This window comes from Rhineura floridana, chromosome 2, assembly GCF_030035675.1.
Source record: "Rhineura floridana isolate rRhiFlo1 chromosome 2, rRhiFlo1.hap2, whole genome shotgun sequence".
Classification (NCBI taxonomy): Eukaryota; Metazoa; Chordata; class Lepidosauria; order Squamata; family Rhineuridae; genus Rhineura; species Rhineura floridana.
Genome location: NC_084481.1, coordinates 93,886,894 through 93,906,934, shown reverse-complemented (window position 1 = coordinate 93,906,934; position 20,041 = coordinate 93,886,894). Strand labels below are relative to the sequence as shown.

Below are 20,041 nucleotides of genomic sequence, written 5' to 3'. Positions count from 1 at the left end.
AAAGAGTAAGAAACGGGGTGTGTGCAACCCCTCCAATAAGCTTTGGGCCATCTCAGATCATACACCCACACATTCAGGAGAATATCCTCTACGAGATGGTTTTGAATCGCATCTGTTCCAGCTTTTTATTGGAGGTGCATACATACCCCCAGTTCTTTAGCAGTGGCCTATCATAATATTAGTCAAAAGAAACGGAAAGATAGTGAATCAGTAAGCTTTGACTATGGCATGTAAAACTTCAGAGGAGGAAGACAAAACAAGTACTTCAGATCTCTGTTGTAAACATCTGTCCTGGATAAATAAATTGTTATTCATCGATACAAACTTTCCTAGGCCAGTTAATATAACCTACAACCTTCTTTCTCCAGACACAAAGCCTCTTGTGAATATATGTAAGTCAAAGCTTATTGATTCATACCGTTTTTTAAATTAAATATTATATAGGCCATTGAAGACATTTGTATTGAAATGCATTTGGCTTATCTTAAATGTATTGTACAGGATTTGGCCTAAAGAATTTATTATTGGAGGGTTTGTATATATGAGAGGATTAAATACACTTGTCTCCTCGCTCTGCTCATCCCATCCAACTGGGGTCTTCTATGGCTGCTTTGGACTAAATCCCCAACTCACAATATTCCCCTCCCAGCATTTCCTCTAGTTTAGTCTGCTGGCTGTAAGTGTAAGGATTTTCTGTCTCCGATAGCCAGGGATGGTGTTATTTTGGTTGCTTCCAGATAACCTATTTAATAAGCATTCATCCTAATTTGTTTGTAGGGAGGTTAGATAACACTGCATCAAGCATTATCCCACACTTTCCAGTGCATTTTGCCATCACTTTCCTTAACAGGTAAAAATCTGATCTTTGGGGGAAACAGGTTTGCCTGAATTTGCTGGTGACGTAATTGAATCCACCCGAAAATAGTGACAGTCTGGAAGTGCCCTTTGTTCGAATTCCCTTGCTGCCCTCTGCTGGCGAGCCATTCTGAAACTAGGTGTGGATGGGTAAATTGATCTTCTGTGATACACCTCTATTGGACATTTGTTAGTCCAAGGCAGCTGAGACGCACAGTATGCGCTGTCAAAGGAGAGGCCGAGAGCTTACCTACAACAGCCTTATTCTCTTCTCGGGCAACCCTGGGAATTGTACTTTTGAGTGTGGCCTAGGGATCCCCAAGAGAATTCTTACCACACTGCCAAAATACAGTTCCCATGATTATGGTGTCATAAGATGGTTTAAATCTTTTTCAGTAAACTGTCTTGTGAGGGCATTATGCCCTAAAAGGCATGCTAGAAAACAGACAAATAAACAAGCATTCGTGCTGTAGCCATCCTCAGAATCAGCTTGCAACTGGCCTATAGAATTGCAGCAAGTTCTCTTTTCAAATTCTAAAAATAAAAATGGCAAGCCCTGAAGCCTTAAGCTGCACTCTTTGATCTGAAAGCATTCCTTCAGAAATCTAGCTGTAAGGGTATGATGGTTTGTTGTTCATTGCTGAAGGAAAGGTTCTTTGCACGTTCACAGAAGTACTTTCTATTGTTGCTATGTCTGGTCCAGGTCTAACCCCTAGGACTGAAATGCAGTTCAAGTGATCAGCCGTGAATTGTCAAGTTAGTGTTTTTTAGACCAGGAGGAGATTTGTACTGGGTGGGCTGAAATATTAACATTTAAATTGAATGTTTCTCTTGGCCTTCCCCAAGCTGGTGCTCCCCAGATAGTTGGACTACAACACCCATCAGTCCCAGCCAGCAGCGCCAATAGTCAGGGATCATGGGAACTAGTCCAAAATATCTGGAGAACACCAGGTTGGGGAAAGCTGTCTTATATGCACTTGACTAATCTCTCTTGATTTGCATCGGTCCCTCTGTGCTGCAGATGGTATCTGAGGATGGACAGACACGTTTTGTTGATCAGATGGAGGCACCTTTTAGCAGTGGAAGCGCCCTGGTGGTGCCGATGATGGAAAGGTCCGCTTTTAGTAGTGAGGATGCTTTGTAGAAGCAGAGCTGGAAGATGTCTAGAATGTCATCCTTGCTTGGCATTAGCCAGGTAGAGTCACTGATACAAGAAACGTGGGTGGAATTCTATTTGTGCCTCTTTATTGGGAGAAACTTATACATCTGTAAAACAGCGACTCGCGCTCAGTAAAGTCATGGGATGATATGCCCCTCCTGGGAAGATCCCTGGCTGGGCTCCGGTTAGAGTCCCACACAGCCTGCACCCACACATCTGGCAGGCAGGCAGATGTTATCTTCAACATCCTAAACCCTCTACAGCATCCAAAGGCCTCGACTGCTCTCAACTTTTAAAGATTGTATACACAAGAGTTTGGTGTTGTCTCTGGAGGGTTGCGGGTGGGCATTTGCAGCATTTTCTTGTGAGTGCCACTTTTCTTCCTGAAAATGCACCCCCAGGACAGGCACATTTCTCTAAGTGTGGGGCATGACACCATCGTGAGGGTTCTTTGTGTATCGACAGTGTATTCTGGGCCCCCTCCGGTTTGCTACATGGGGGTGGGGGCTGAAGACCATAGCTGGGTTCTGGGTGATTCCCTTGTCCCATGGAAATAGCATAAAGTGGTTTGGTTGCCTTTTTCCTGTTGTATTCAAAGCTCCTGCCTCAAAGTTAGAGGTTGACACTCTTACCCTGGGCACTTGAGGATTCATCTCGTGCACATGCCCCACACATAGCTGTCCTGGACAATTCTGCTACTCTCTGCTTCAGCCTATGGAGGTGAGTCTTGGGGCACTGTGGGTGGCTCCCTATCCTCCCCTTGACGTTTTCTGAAATCTGTAAGGACTCTGAATCCTTTCTCCTGAGGGTGGGGTGGTTAGTTGTGGCTTGGACCCTGAACGCTGCTGGAGAAGAGCAAGAGGGGGAGCTGCGTGGAAGATGAGGGAGAAGGGGAAAGTCTGTACATCTGGGAAGAGGGTGCCCAGGGAAACCTGGGCTTTGTTGCTGCCAGCCACCTCCTGTGGCATCTGCCTCTGCGCTTGAGCTGGGCGGAAACCTGAGATTTTATGTCTATGTCAGTGCCCAGCCTTACCAGCAGTTCTTGGTGACACCAGCGGGAGGCAGCTGCAGCAATGAAGGACTGAGTGTATCTGGCTAAAAACCACAGGCCCCAAACAGTTATGTACAAATATACAGTTCTGAGGGAGGAAGAGGGGGTGAAAGGTGGCCAGCCATGGGGGTGAGGGGAGGACTCTGTACTCGCATGGTGAAGGGGCACAGCCTGGATCCCCCTTCAAAGGGCAGGGTTTAAGCTCTTTAAACCTTGTTGCGGACACTGTCCCAATGTGGGCAGTAGCAAATGGGCAATGGGGTCCATGGCACTGCCCAGCAGCAGCAGTAGCACCTCTGTCCTGCCCTGAGACACCTCTGTGCGCACATGTGTGTGTGAGAGAGAGTAATATTGTGATGAGCGGTAATGTGTGTTCATGAGGAGGAGGTGCGGCGAAGAGGTGTAAATAGGAATAATAATGCTGGGCAGGACAAAGGGAGAGGTGTTGGAGGGAACGTGACCACCGCTGCACGGAACCTGTTGCAGAGGCAGTCAATGCCATGTAGTGATACAGGAGCAGCTGGCTGGTTGGTGTTACTGCACCAGGCTGGGCTCCAGGATAGATAGTTGCCTCTCTCTTTGGAGACTGCATTTTGCTCCCTTGGGTGCTCCATGTTCCCCATTGCCCTTCCTTCCACTTTGTGAAATTCCAAGCAGAATGCCCCAGTAAAGCCTTGATGCCAATCAGTAGAGCAGTTTAGAGGCCATTCCGCCTCTCTGATCTTGGCAGCTGATCCTCTTTCTCTCTCTGTGCTTCAATAGGAGGGAGGGGGGCTGAGCCCTGGGGGAGGGCTGAACCAGCTGGAATGGGTGGTGGGGAGGTTATAGGAAGAAAGGGGCTAAAAAGCATCCTGGTGCTTTTTGGAAGCCTTGGGAGGTGGGAAAAAGGGAGCTTGGCTTGTCCTGGCCAAGGCTTGTCAGTACAGGCTGGAACCTGCAGCACTCAAAGCTGCTCTGGAAGCACTGCCCCCACTTTTTGGGGCACAGTACACGCGCTGGCTTAGCAAGCAAAGTCTTCAAAGACCCCTTGGCCCGGGTAGTGGTGGTGATGGTGATGATTGGGCAGGAGTCCGGTGGGGTAGGTGCTCTCGGAGTGTCGGCCCAAGCTCTCACAGGAGCTCTGCGAGGAGAGAAGAGACATCGTCAGCAGAGCGCCCATTACCACCCTGGTCATTTGCCTCTGAAAGGAGTGGGAGTGGGAGTGTACCCGTATGAGCTTCAGGCTGAAGCTTCCTAGAGGGAGAACTCCTCTATGAAGCCTGCATGTAACAAGAAGTGATGAGAGACACGGAGCTTCCTCTCTTCCTTGCAAGGGGAGGTGACATCATCATGCAATCTATGCATTGCCCCGCCCCTACGAGCTAATGGTGCTTGGGGTTGTAATACAGCATGGCAATGTCATATCATTCGCTGCATCCAACTAGATGTTACAAGAAAGAGGCAGATGAGGAGACAAGGAACAGCAGGAGATCCATCTCTCCCATCTCATCTGGTTAGACCTCTAAGTAGATTCTTTTCCCCTGTCAGGGTAGCAAATGGTTGGAGCTGGTGAGATGATGGGCCAGAACAGCAAATTTTGGACAGTATTCTGCTACTCCTGAGTTGCACCCTAATTTTATCTCTGAGACAGGCCTCCAGATGGCTCTGTGAATGGTTTAGCCAATTTTAGTTCAGCTCCCCACTTAAACTGATGAACAAAGCAGCTCCCTCGCCCTCCGACAGCTTTATTCCCCCCAGATATCTCATGTACAGAGCCAGTTCCAGGCAATCCCTACCTATTTGCCAACCCCCTGCCTTTTTTGCCTAGTGTCCTGTCCTCCCTACCTGCCAGCAATGTAATTCCTTCCTGGTGCAGGCTCATTATCCTGCTCTACCTTCTGCCCCCTGCCTGCACCCCTGTTAAATCCGTCTCCTCCTTAAAGGTCTGAAATGGAATGGGGGTGGGTGGGGGAGAGACAGAGATCATACCCCATGGAGTAGGATTCTACTTGGAAAGGATGCCACACTCAACCACATCAAATGAGATTCAGATTTTGGATATAATTACAGGTGTGGATACAAAATGGTTAGATATAAAATGTAGTGCCCCATGTGATTTAACAAACCTGATTGCTCTACAGAGCAAAGTCATTCCACAGCACGCTTCACACCATCAAATTCAGAGGCCCCATGAACTCAGAAATCATTCCTTAGGGTGGATATTATTCAAAAATAAAATTATGAGGTAGATTAGAATGTCTGATCCCATTCTTAAATGGGGGCAGAGAGATGATTCTTAGCTGTATATATACATAAGGTTAAGGGAAACAATTCAAGTTAAGTACAGTAGTAATTCCAATGTCAACAAAATGTGGGAGTCCCAGGCAGGAAACTGTTTTTTGGTCCTTAACATTGCGGTTCTCTAAACACATTAGCAATGCAGAGAGCTGAGGCAGTGTACGGATGATAATATTTCACAGACTTGGTTATGACTTGGAAAAATCACTGCCCACTACACATGTGGGCATTTATTTTATGTACTCTCCCTGCTCTAGTCAATTTCACTGCTCTGTTCACTTCTGTGGGACTAAGGCAGACAAGGCTGCAATTAGGAAACAAGACAAGCATTCTCTCTCCAGTGAAGTTACACACTCCATGGAAAACATTTTCCAATAAAGCTGCACGAAAAAGTTAGCATTTCAAAACACCCAAAAGCTTGCATTTCAAATATGGCATCCCAAGAAGCATCAAGCAACGAAGAATGCTCACTCACACACACACATGTGCATGCGTGCGTGCGCGAGCAAGCACTTCCTTGTGAATGGTCACTTTCATTTCTGTTCCAACTGACCTCACTATTTACAATCCCAATCCCACATGTGTATATTGGGATTACAGCTCATGAGTCTGATGGGGTGGACTGTAGTCCATAATAAGATTATGTCACAATAAATGTGCTACTCATTAAGGTGCCACCACAGGACTTCTAATCGTGTTTACACTTCATAGAGCAATTGGGGGGGGGGTCTGAAGAAGGGGATGGTTTAGTCCTTAAGTGACTTCTGCTGAGTGCCAGTGGAGTTGCTATGGACATTTTTGTGACTACTTAATATCTTTCACTGGGGGCATTTCCGTTTATGACAATGGGCACAGGGAAGCAGAGACTGCCATTCTTAACAGCATCATCCAATGAGATACTGTGCCAAGGCAGAGGACTCATTATTGGAGTTTCTGTTCTGGTGCAAGAGGACAAGATGACCTGTTGATGCTAGTGCTGCTGTGGAAAGACTTTCCTCCACCTCCAGAACATCTGTCCCTTGCAAGGGGGTTGGGGCTCAGTGGTAGAGCCTCTGGTTTAGCATGCAAAAGGTCCCAGGTTCAGTCCTTCGCATCTCCAGGTAGAGCTGAGAGAGACTCTGGCCTGAAATCCTGCAGAGCTGCTGCCAGACAGTATAGACAGTGCTGAAGTCAACAGTCTGACTCTGTATAAGGCAGCTTTTTATGTTCCTAAGAGGCCTTAATATCCCATGCAAATAAAGTAATGTTGAAGATGCTACAACAAAGGCTCTTACCAAATATGAAGCGAGAAGTGTCAGATGTCTAAAATGGATTAAGAAAGGGAAGAGGCACCAGAGATCATATTGCAAACATATGTTGGATAATGGAACGGACCAAGGAGTTTCAGAAGGAAATCACCCTGTACTTTATAGATTACAGCAAAACCTTAGACTGTGTAGATCATGAAAAACTATGGAATGCTTTAAAATAAATTGGGGTACCACAGCATCTGATTGTCCTGATGCGCAACCTATACTCTGGACATACTGTAAGGACAGAATATGGAGAAACAGATTCATTCCCAATCGGAAAGAGTGTGAGACAAGGGTGTATTTTATCACCCTATTTGTTTAATCTATACACGGAATATATAATACAGAAAGTGGGATTGGACCAAGATGGAGGTGTGAAAATTGGAGGGAGAAATATCAATAATTTAAGATATGCAGATGATACCATACTACTAGCAGAAACCAGTAATAATTTGAAATGAATGCTGATGAAAGTTAAAGAGGAAAGCACAAAAGCAGGAGTGCAGCTGAACATCAAGAAGACTAAAGTAATGACCACAAAAGATTTATGTAAGTTTAAATCTGACAACGAGGACAATGAATTTGTCAAGGATTATCAATACCTCGGCACAGTCATTAGCCAAAATGGAGGCAACAGTCAAGAAATCAGAAGAAGGCTAGGACTGGGGAGGGCAGCTACGAGAGAACTAGAAAAGGTACTCAAATGCAAAGATGTATCACTGAACACTAAAGTCAGGATAATTTAGACCATGGGATTCCCAATATCTATGTATGGATGTGAAAGTTGGGCAGTGAAAAAGGCAGATAAGAGAAAAATCAACTCATCTGAAATGTGGTGTTGGATGACAACTTTGTGCATACCATGGACCGTGAAAAAGGCAAATAATTGGGTGTTACAACAAATTAAACCAGAACTATCACTGGACACTAAAATGATGAAACTGAGGTTATCATACTTTGGACACATCATGAGAAGACATGATTCACTAGAAGAGACAATAATGCTGGGGAAAACAGCAGGGAGCAGAAAAAGAGGAAGGCCAAACAAGAGATGGATTGATTCCATAAAGGAAGCCACAGACCTGAACTTACAAGATCTGAACAAGGTGGTTCATGACAGATGCTATTGGATGTTGCTGATTTATAGGGTCAGCATAAGTCATAGTTGACTTGAAGGCACCCAACAACAACAAAAGAGGCATTTTTAGGCAAGGAAGCAGGGCCAAGTGGCTGCCTCCAGTGTAGGCCCTATAAGGCTGTCAATTCAGCCTTGGCTCATCAGCATGGTGTATCATGGAGCTGGCAGTTTGTAGCTATACAAAAGTGAAGTGTAACTTTGGCTAGGTAAATGGCAAGTGATGTAGAGCCAGATATCCCACTTGCCTAATATAGGCAGCACAAACCTGTCTCTTTTGCATGATCTGAAGCATCGCTGAGGTTGTTTAAGAGACCCAAACTGGCTTGCTGAAACAGATGAGGTCACCTGTAGACAGTGCTGGGTTGTTTTAAGCTATCATAGCTGAACTTATGATTGTGGCAGACCAGACCAGACCTTCAACCCAAATGAGGTGGTGGTCCCTGAATCCTGGCTACAAATAGTACCATCATAGCAGAACTCTGGAGCAGAAGTTCAGGGCCCTACTCCATAGAATGCAGCAGGGCGGGCTTTCTACATTTTGAAGTGAGTAATAGCTAAAGATCACCCCACAGTGAGTGGCTCAGGGGTTACGTGCCCTGCCACCTGTGGGCAAGCTGCGTAGTCCCAAGGAGCCCAGTTGCCCCCCAGCTGGCAGTTGTGGACAAGGAAGGGGCTGGCTTGTGCAGCTGTGGCAAGCTGAGCAGGCCCTAGCCAGCTGGCGAGGACTAGCCTCAGAGGGAGGCAATGGTAAACCCCCTCTGAATACAGCCTACCATGAAAACCCTGTTCATAGGGTAGCCATAAGTTGGGATCGACTTGAAGGCAGTCTGAAGAGCACACCCAAACATAAGACCAGAGTTTAAAATTACCTAACTGCAGTACTGCTGGGCACACGTTATATCTGGCAACAAGAGGCAGAAGATCCTGGAGAGAAGGCTACCTCCCTTGACTGCATGACAACATGACTGGACTTGCCACCACTATGCCCAAAGACCACTCCTCCCTCCAGGCACTTGAGCTGGAAAGGGTGAGCTATGCCACAGGCTTGCTGAGATAATGCATTTCTGTCCCACAAGGTGGTGCTGTGACAACACAGCTTATCAGCTATGCCAGCACTTATCTTGTACTAGCTGTTTGCCACAGATAAACGACTGATCTGAAGCATCTGCTGCATGCATCTAACCTGGAAGAGCCATGGACTGACATACATCTTTCCTGCATCTGTCTGATATAACCTATACTGATGCAGTGTGGCATAGCAGAAAGTTCCTAAAGGTGCACGTTGCTCTATGGCTGCTTTGCAAAATAATGCTTTGGACAGAAATCCTCCTCCCAAATCCACCACCAAAGGGGGTGGGGGAAAGAGATTGTATTCTATCCCTTACAATTGAAATCTACACAGATGCCCAAATTTGCCCTCAGGTTGCTATTATGAGAAACTGGAAAAGCAGTGTGGTGTTCTCTGCAAGATACAACCTCCTCAGAGTCTTCTCAGCCCCTCTTGAGTCAGATGACAGGGCTTAGAGCTGCTCCAAGTCTCTGCGCTTCGATCTAAAAGCCTCAGCTCAGCATAGGAGTGGGCACTTATCCCCGCCTACAAACCAGCTAGCCAATGTTAAGAGTCTTGCTTCCTCCCTGGTACTTTCATGGTACTTTTCTGTCTTTGCAACCTGCCTCTGTTCTGTAAGGCTGTGAACACACTAGTTGCCTATAGCAGCGTGTTTCCATTAGCCACACCTGGAAGAGGAACGGGTTGATCTGCCGATCAGTTACGAAATCTCTGTGAAGTTGATTTAAAAAAAAAAAAAACCCACTTGAGCTGCTCCCACCAGGTTTTACAGTAAAAAGGGGTGGGGTTTGACTAGGGTTGTGTACCCATTTTCAGAAGAGAGAGGTGGAGATGCACTGGAACCGGCAGAAAGGTGAGTCTGTTTCTACCCTGAGTCTCCCTTCACTCTTTCCTCCTCGATGTTCTCAGTTGCTTATAAGACCCAACCTGCCCATCCCACCCCTGCTTTTTCACTCCTGCCCTCTTGTAGCCCTCCTGGGCTTAACTCCAGACAGGATGTGGGATAGGGAGTCAAACTGCTTTGCTGTCTTTCCCAAATCCACCACATAACGTTTTGAAAAATCGGGCGCAACTGCAGTTCTATGGGGTTGGTTTTGGTTCCAAGGTCTTGCCTTGTACTCAGTTGCAACATGGACCCATCATCTAGCCCAGTACTGTCTGCTCTTGATGATAGCAGCTCTCCAACGTCTCAGGCAGGCAAAGGGCTGTTTTAGCATGATCACCTGAGATTTTAAGCAAAGACGCTGGGTACTGAACACTGGGCTCTCTGTGTGAATGCCACTTGCTAGGAATTGCAAGTGGAGAGAGGGCTGTTGCACTCAGGCCCTGCCTGGCCACTGTGAGAATATGATACTGGGCCAGCTGGGCCATTGGTCTGATCCACCAGGCTCTTTATATATTCTTACAGTATGTGCTTTGCCATTGAGCTAGGGCTCATCATCTTGATTTGTGCAGTTGCACAAATCTATGATGAAAAATGAAAGCTGAAGCAATACACAATTACACAGTTATTACAGGACAGGTTTTTTAAAACATGAAAAGGAGTGGGTGTTAGAACCCAGAAATCACAGCTCAGGTGCCCCAGCATAACTCAGTTCTTTGTAGACAAACGATGCTGTTAAGGAGCCTATGACCAAACTGAACCCTGACCCACACGAGTGAGCCAATATGCAATAAATGGAGGCAAAGTTCACTGCAGTGAAGTCATATACTCTATGGCAGGAGGAACCCTGGGATGTTTGGCTGCAATCCTGCTCTAAGAGAAACCAATAGCAACACTCTAATTGATTTTAATGGATCAGGATGAAGCTTTCATGTCCTGAAAACTCAACATGAGAACAAAGGCCTTCCCTCAGGGCTTGCGGCTAGAGTTAAGCCTGTTAAATCCACACCTGCTCAAGTGGAATACAAAATGTTGCTCTCACTGTGACCAACCTGCTAGGAATGAGCATAGCTTTGCTGGTGCTTCAGGACTATGCCCAGAGGTCTTGCTGCAGCCGCATAGGGCTCTTTCCCCTGCAGAGTCCTATCAGGGATGGCAGCAGAACTGCCACAGCACTAAGGCCAGTCTGGGCATTTCTCTGGCTGCGGTTTTCTTTATAGCCCCTTGCTGCAGCCAGGTTGAATTCCAAGGATTGCTGGCTTTTATTGACTTAAATGTTGGCGGCCGCAGGAAATTAAAGTAAACTCAGCTGCTAATTAGTTATTCCTTGTCTGACGGTTCCAGAGCAGCCAAAAATCAGCATGTTTGATTGGCCTTCCCTGGCTTTGCCTCCTGTATTTTATCTTTAACTAACATCAGGGCTCCAGAGATATTGAATGCACCAGCGGATCTGCTCGTGCCATAATACAGGCATGCGGCGTATATCATTCATCCACAATCATGCTCACATGAGATTAGAGGCAGGCAATGTAGCTCTCTCCCTCTCTAACTCACAGATCTCTAACTCACACACATACCAATGCCAGCACCAAGATTTGAGGGGCATGCAACCCTAGATTTTACAGGGCATGCAAATCCAGAATTCTCTCATGCTGCCTCTGAGCTTCTCAGGTCCTCCATGTAAGGTGAGAATGGCACTACTGTTGAGGCAGCAAGCTGTTTGCTGGCCTTGGGTCCAAGGGAACCCCCCACCCACTTGCTGGAGCTCACCCTGGTTACACTGTATGGGCAGAATTCAACTAATGCATCTCGTCAGTGCCAGGATTACTGCTAGCATGACTCCCTCTTCCCTTTGTTGCGCTGTGTGTAGTTGTGTTGCTTAATTTCGTTTAAAAGCAGCACCACAGCAGCAGAGAGTAACAGCGGGTGTTGAAATGCGAGTGTGCCAGCGCGTGTGTACAATTGCACTGTCTCACTTTGAAGCCTCTTGCTAAATAAGTCAGAGCACCTAGCGAGGGAGCCTGCTCCACGAGCTAGAGGGAGCCCCAGCTGACAAAGCATCAAGGCGAGTTAAGCAGCAGAGCGAAAAGAGGGTAAGTAGCTCCCATTTATTCCATTATTTAATTGAATTAAAACAGCTCAGAGAAATAAGCAATAAGGGCAGCCTAAGGTCACCCTGAGCTAGGAGCCAAATCCTGAAAGAACCTATATCTTAGGAGACAGATCCTAGGAGAAGGAAGCCTATAGAAAGCTAGTGTTCAACACCACCCTAGCACGAAAGCTTCAGGGGACACTGTAAATAAGGCTAAATTCCAGTCGGAGAGAAGGGGAAAAAGGAAACTCCACCGATACATACAGGGAGAGAGTCAGCTCAGTCCTTGCCAAAAAGGGCAGCTTCAGCCTTCCTGAAACACAACCACAAGCTCTGTTTCCCTAGGTTAAAGAAAGGTCAGGCTGTTCTAGGTGGGAAAACAACAAACACAAAAGACTTGCCTGGAAGTCGCAGCCCCTTGCTGAGATTAAAAGCAGCCAAAAGCTTAAATAGCCCCGCCCCTCGCTCAGGAAGGAAGCCTGCCTTCCTGCCTTCAAAGGAAGGAAGCCTGAGATAATACTAAAGAGTTAAGCCCCAGCTGATAGTTGAGCCATCAGCCTCAAGTAACACATCATTGGCTGGCAGCAGTAGCTGGGAGGAACCAGCCACACATATAAAGTCAGAGCACCTAGCGAGGGAGCCTGCTCCACGAGCTAGAGGGAGCCCCAGCTGACGAAGCGTCAAGGCGAGTTAAGCAGCAGAGCCCCAGCTGACAAAGCGTCAAGGCGAGTTAAGCAGCAGAGCCCCAGCTGACAAAGCGTCAAGGCGAGTTAAGCAGCAGAGCGAGTTTGGCAGCAGGGCGAGGAGGCCAGGGCCCCCCACTCTGCCCTTCTGTTCCCTGACCTCAACTAAACCACAGTCTCCAACCTATTGATGTAATAAACCTCAAACAAAACTATGCAGGTAAGAAGCCAGCAGGCGTGTGGGGGCTTTCCAGTGTTTTGCACAGCCTGCAGCATGTACGACTATCTGCCTGTTGGACAGCAGTCGTGGGTGTGCTCTCGGTGCAATGAGCTCCTGGGTCTCCGGGAACGACTTCATTTCCTTGAGGCCAAGGTGGCAGACCTGGAAAAGCTGAGAGAGGCAGAGAGGTGTGTGGAGGAGGCCTTCAGGGACGTTATAGCTGTGTCCCACTCCAGCGATGATAGCTCTCCTGCTATCATGGAGAATGATGGTCTTGGGGAAGGAGAGCATCCAGCTGAGGAAGAGGGAAACGATCCCTTAGAAGGGACCCATTCCTTGGGGGATGAGCAGCTATCCTCTTGTGCCGAGGATATATCTCCAGGGGGTGGAGGGATCCTTGTAGTGGGTGATTTGATCATCAGGAACATAGACAGTGGGGTGTGTGATGGGCGTGTAGACCGCAAGGTGTTTTGCCTGCCTGGTGCGAAGGTTGCAGATATCGCTTGTCGTTTAGATAGTTTGGTAGACAGTGCTGGGGAGGAGTCAGTGGTCGTGGTGCACGTTGGCACCAACGACATGGGGAAATGCAGCCGTGAGGTCCTGGAAGCAAAATTTAGGTTGCTAGGTAGGATGCTGAAAGCCAGGACCTCCAAGGTGGCTTTCTCTGAAATGCTACCAGTTCCACGCGCAGGACCAGCCAGACAGGCCCAGCTTTGCAGTCTCAATGCGTGGATGAGACGATGGTGTCGGGTGGAAGGGTTTAGATTTGTTAGGCACTGGGGAACATTTTGGGACAAGCCGGGCCTGTACAAAAGGGACGGGCTCCACTTGAACCAGAATGGAACCAGACTGCTGGCACTTAAAATTAAAAAGGTAGCAGAGCAGCTTTTAAACTGACTGAGGGGGGAAACCCGACAGGAGCTGAGAAAGGTCCGGTTCGGAATAAACCTCCCCCCTGGGATAAAAACCAAAGAAATGATGAAATTTTAAAAGGGGTAGGCCTAGAAGTAGGCATTGTGAGAGCAGGGGCACAGGATATAAATTCAGAAGAGCAAAATTACCACAGGCCAAACCACAAGTGCCAAAGACACTTGAAGAGAGACACTGCTTACAAGTGCCTGTACGCTAATGCTAGGAGCCTGCGAACCAAGATGGGAGAACTGGAGTGCTTGGTCTTAGAGAAGAGCATTGATATAGTGAGCATAACGGAGACCTGGTGGAATGGAGAAAACCAGTGGGATACGGTTATCCCTGGATATATTATTATTATTATTATTTATTAAATTTATATACCGCCCGACTAGCAATAGCTCTCTATTGATATAAACTATATCGGAAGGACAGGGAAGGACGTATTGGTGGCGGAGTCGCTCTATACGTGAAAGAAGGCATTGAATCCAGCAAGCTCGAAACCCCAAAAGAGGCAGACTCCTCCACAGAATCGTTGTGGGTGGTGATACCATGCCCCAGGAGGGACTTAATACTGGGAACGATCTATCGTCCCCCTGATCAAAATGCTCAGGGAGACCTTGAGATGAGATATGAAATTGAGGAAGCATCCAAACTAGGAAATGTGGTAGTAATGGGTGACTTCAACTACCCGGACATAGACTGGCTGCATATGTGTTCCAGTCATGACAAAGAAGCAAAGTTTCTAGATATTCTAAATGACTATTCCCTAGACCAGTTGGTCATGGAACCGACCAGAGGGACGGCAACCCTGGACTTAATCCTCAGTGGGGACCGGGACCTGGTGCGAGATGTAAGTGTTGTTGAACCGATTGGGAGCAGTGACCACAGTGCTATTAAATTAAACATACATGTAAATGGCCAATTGCCAAGAAAATCCAACACGGTCACATTTGACTTCAAAAGAGGAAACTTCACAAAAATGAGGGGATTGGTAAAAAGAAAGCTGAAAAACAAAGTCCAGAGGGTCACATCACTCGAAAATGCTTGGAAGTTGTTTAAAAACACTATATTAGAAGCTCAACTGGAGTGCATACCGCAGATCAGAAAAGGTACCGCCAGGGCCAAGAAGATGCCAGCATGGTTAACGAGCAAAGTCAAGGAAGCTCTTAGAGGCAAAAAGTCTTCCTTCAAAAAATGGAAGTCTTGTCCGAATGAAGAAAATAAAAAAGAACACAAACTCTGGCAAAAGAAATGCAAGAAGATAATAAGGGATGCTAAAAAAGAATTTGAGGAGCACATTGCTAAGAACATAAAAACCAACAACAAAAAATTCTATAAATACATTCAAAGCAGGAGACCATCTAGGGAGGCGATTGGACCCTTGGATGATAAGGGAGTCAAAGGTGTACTAAAGAACGATAAGGAGATTGCAGAGAAGCTAAATGAATTCTTTGCATCTGTCTTCACAGTGGAAGATATAGGGCAGATCCCTGAACCTGAACTAACATTTGCAGGAAGGGATTCTGAGGAACTGAGACAAATAGTGGTAACGAGAGAGGAAGTTCTAGGCTTAATGGACAATATAAAAACTGACAAATCACCGGGCCCGGATGGCATCCACCCGAGAGTTCTCAAAGAACTCAAATGTGAAATTGCTGATCTGCTAACTAAAATATGTAACTTGTCCCTCGGGTCCTCCTCCGTGCCTGAGGACTGGAAAGTGGCAAATGTAACGCCAATATTCAAAAAGGGATCCAGAGGGGATCCCGGAAATTACAGGCCAGTTAGCTTAACTTCTGTCCCTGGGAAACTGGTAGAAAGTATTATTAAAGCTAGATTAACGAAGCACATAGAAGAACAAGCCTTGCTGAAGCAGAGCCAGCATGGCTTCTGCAAGGGAAAGTCCTGTCTCAGTAACCTATTAGAATTCTTTGAGAGTGTCAACAAGCATATAGATAGAGGTGATCCAGTGGACATAGTGTACTTAGACTTTCAAAAAGTGTTTGACAAGGTACCTCACCAAAGACTTCTGAGGAAGCTTAGCAGTCATGGAATAAGAGGAGAGGTCCTCTTGTGGATAAGGAATTGGTTAAGAAGCAGAAAGCAGAGAGTAGGAATAAACGGACAGTTCTCCCAATGGAGGGCTGTAGAAAGTGGAGTCCCTCAAGGATCGGTATTGGGACCTGTGCTTTTCAACTTGTTCATTAATGACCTAGAATTAGGAGTGAGCAGTGAAGTGGCCAAGTTTGCTGACGACACTAAATTGTTCAGGGTTGTTAAAACAAAAAGGGATTGTGAAGAGCTCCAAAAAGATCTCTCCAAACTGAGTGAATGGGCGGAAAAATGGCAAATGCAATTCAATATAAACAAGTGTAAAATTATGCATATTGGAGCAAAAAATCTGAATTTCACATATACGCTCATGGGGTCTGAACTGGCGGTGACCAACCAGGAGAGAGACCTCGGGGTTGTAGTGGACAGCACAATGAAAATGTCGACCCAGTGTGCGGCAGCTGTGAAAAAGGCAAATTCCATGCTAGCGATAATTAGGAAAGGTATTGAAAATAAAACAGCCAATATCATAATGCCGTTGTATAAATCTATGGTGCGGCCGCATTTGGAATACTGTGTACAGTTCTGACTTCCGGGAAGGGTGACTTAGCCTGTGCCTGCTTTTGAGACGGGCTCCTGCCTCAAAAGAAGCTTATTCAGATATATCAGTCAGGTTTTTTTTTTTTTTTTGACTGATTAAACTTCTCCCGGGTAGGGAGAAACGAAGAGATTAACCTCAAAGCCTATTTTTGTTGGGACGACCAGATCTCATTAATTTATGGGACGAGGTCCAGCCGACGAAGGTGGGACGGATTTTCAACAACAAGCTCTATCTGATAAAGCGAACGTTCATCTTATCTTCTAAGAGAGAACGCACTAACAGGCAAGCACCCTTCTTTCTATATTTTTCTTTTACTTGACTTAAATTGTTGCTGTTTAAAAGAGATTTGCCAGATTGATCGGTTTTTGACATCTCACTGGGGAGCCATAACTTCTCTCTGCTACTCACTAATTAATAGCTTATCTCTGTTTTTGTTGCAAAAAGCTGTCCTGGATTTGCATTCTAAAGATATACACAGAAGAGGGATTTCTATTCCAGATTTTTATTTTGAAGAATATTATATTGTCTGAGACTACTCTCTTTTTGGTCTATTTTATTTTGACGAATCTGTTTCCTGACGACCGCCATTAATTGTTTCGATCCTGGGAACTGCATTTTGTTTACTTAAGCATGGAGAGATAAGGCTGTCTGCTCTGTTTATACTGTGATGTCACCAAGTTTGGAGTATTAACCCAATTGTTGCTGAAATAAGAAGTGGTTTTCCTATATTTTTCTTTTAAAATGGCAATTAAGAAAGTGGCTGAGAATCTGGAAATAACTATGTTTCAGAAAATAATGGATGAGATTGAGATAACGAAACAAAACCTGCGACAGGGTTGTAAGGAGCTGAAAATTGAATTGAGTAAAATGAAGCAGGAGATTAAAGATATAGGGGTCCCTGTGAGAGAGGTGACCCTGGAAGGGGTCCCTGTGAGAGAGGAGACCCCGGAGATTGGAACAAACGTGGAACAGGAAAAAGATTTGGAGTCTATGGACTTTAGAAACAAAATCTATTGTTTGGAGACACAGGAGATTAAAGACATAGGGGTCCTTGTGAGAGAGGAGATCCTGGAGACTGGAACAGGGGTCCCTGTGAGAGAGGAGACCCTGGAGACTGGAACAGGGGTCCCTGTGAGAGAGGAGATCCCGGAGATTGGAACAAACGTGGAACAGGAACAAGATTTGGAGTCTATGGACTTTAGAAATAAAATCTATTGTTTGGAACTCAATGTTATCTCTGAAGAAATTAATGAAGATTCTAGAGATAAAGTTATCAATGGCATGGATAATCTTCTGGACTGGAATGATGTGATGGAGCCCAATATAGAGAAAATCTATGGAATTAACTGCAGCCATGTGACAATGGAAAAACTTTTAAGAGATGACCCAGTGTATTTTGAAAAAAAGAACAGAGATATGATTTTACAGCAGTATTTCAGCAACCTATTCAGAATGGATGGCAAGAAAATATTTGGGATAGAGGTAATTCCCATCAGACTCTTACTATATGACTATGGCTTTGACAGCAAGATTATTATGGAATACTGATAATGGAAGATTGGATATTGAAATTACTGGACTTAACAAGACTACTGAAGATGGAAGATGGAAAATGGAACTAATAGGGATAATAGAACAATGGCTACTGAAATTACTGAACCTAACAGATTCTGATGTGATGGATTAATTGAAATGTTTATTTTGACTATGGTTATGACAATAAGATTATCATAATTAGTAATGAGATGGATTAATCGATATGCTTATCTGGAAAAAAAAATTGATAGATATATTTCTTAAAGAATTGAAACCTCTCTTTGACTTTTTGTGGAAAGAATAAAGTAATGTTTATGAGATTTGATGATTAAGTAAGATAACTACTGGAGGAAAGTGATTTTATAATATGACTTAAGAGACAGGATTGTTATATATTATAGACTTATAACTGATTTGATCTTTGACAAATGGGAAGTCAATATTTTACTCTTTATTTTTTTTTTTTGTTTTTTTTTTCTTTTTTTTTTTTGTTTAACTATTTTTGATTTTGTTTTTTGTCTTTGAATGTTTTATGATTTCGTCTTGTATGTTTTATGAAAATCTGAATAAAAATTATTGAAAAAAAAAAAAGGAATACTGTGTACAGTTCTGGTCACCTCATCTCAAAAAGGATATTATAGAGTTGGAAAAGGTTCAGAAGAGGGCAACCAGAATGATCAAGGGGATGGAGCGACTTCCTTATGAGGAAAGGTTGCAGCATTTGGGGCTTTTTAGTTTAGAGAAAAGGCGGGTCAGAGGAGACATGATAGAAGTGTATAAAATTATGCATGGCATTGAGAAAGTGGATAGAGAAAAGTTCTTCTCCCTCTCTCATAATACTAGAACTCGTGGACATTCAAAGAAGCTGAATGTTGGAAGATTCAGGACAGACAAAAGGAAGTACTTCTTTACTCAGCGCATAGTTAAACTATGGAATTTGCTCCCACAAGATGCAGTAATGGCCACCAGCTTGGACGGCTTTAAAAGAAGATTAGACAAATTCATGGAGGACAGGGCTATCAATGGCTACTAGCCGTGATGGCTGTGCTGTGCCACCCTAGTCAGAGGCAGCATGCTTCTGAAAACCAGTTGCCGGAAGCCTCAGGAGGGGAGAGTGTTCTTGCACTCGGGTCCTGCTTGCGGGCTTCCCCCAGGCACCTGGTTGGCCACTGTGAGAACAGGATGCTGGACTAGATGGGCCACTGGCCTGATCCAGCAGGCTCTTCTTATGTTCTCATGTTCTTAATTCTCTTTTTCAAGAGCAGCAACTCTTGTTAAGCTGGCATGACCCATCCTTCTATGCCAGGTATGAAGGCATTGAGAATCATTGGTTTCCTTGACCACATTGGCTTGCATAGTTTCCAAGCAATCAAGAATTAAAAGTTCATCTTTCACTTTTGCAGTGCAACTTATTACTCCTTTACTTTGAACATGACAAAATTCTCCACTAATATGAAATTTGCCTCCAAATTTTAATATTCTGGTGACACTGATTAGATTGTCCTTAAAGTCTGGAACATAAAGAGAGTCCTTCAATTCTGTCTTTCTTTTCTCATGTCCCACTTTACACAATAATTCCACTGTCCCTTTTCCTTCAGATAAAATTTCCTCTCCAGACGCTGTCAGTATCTTTTGCCTGTGATTTTCAAAAATTTTAAACAGGTTCCTATCATTTATCACATGTGATGCGGATTCTGAGTCTGTTAAAAATCTGCTTTTACAGTCACTCTTGCTTGGATAAGACACATAGCTAAAATCCTCTGGTGAAGACATCCTTTGTCTTTGTTTAAACTTAAAGTCAGTTTGCCTGGGGCCCTCTCTCACCTCAGCTGGCCTCTGTTTGAATTCAGGCCTTTCTCTTGTCTGCCCCCTATCGCAATTTCTTTGAAAATGGTTTTGAGAGCCACATTTGAAACACAGATCCCGCCTGTCTCCTCTCCTTTGTGGATTGAGGTGACTCATTCTTTTGTCCCTTTCTTGTCTGCCTCTAGCAAGGTTTGCTTCCTGTTGTTCTGACACAGCCTCCAGTTCCCGCCTTTCTTTAAAATCTTGATCTTTCAAGTATGATATAAGCTGACTTAAACTTTGTTCAGAATTTTCCAGTACACAGCAAATTAATTTATGATCCTCATTAAGACAGCTTAAAAGCAAAGCCTTTTTCATATCCTCTTCTAAACATTTTCCACATCTTTCCAGTCTAGCAAGAAGGCTTGTAAAATTC

General features: G+C 45.0%; 1 protein-coding gene across 2 annotated transcripts in view; it reads right to left on the bottom strand.

Moving 5' to 3' along the window:
- Nucleotides 1-2,096: 2,096 nt before the first annotated feature.
- Nucleotides 2,097-20,041, bottom strand: part of ASIC4 (acid sensing ion channel subunit family member 4) — a 252,688-nt gene continuing 234,743 nt past the window's right edge. For both annotated transcript variants that reach the window (XM_061609408.1, XM_061609407.1), the window contains exon 10: nt 2,097-4,185. In XM_061609408.1, coding sequence (XP_061465392.1) covers nt 4,066-4,185 — 120 coding nt within the window. In that variant the 3' untranslated portion in view covers nt 2,097-4,065. The remainder of the gene's footprint in view (nt 4,186-20,041) is intronic.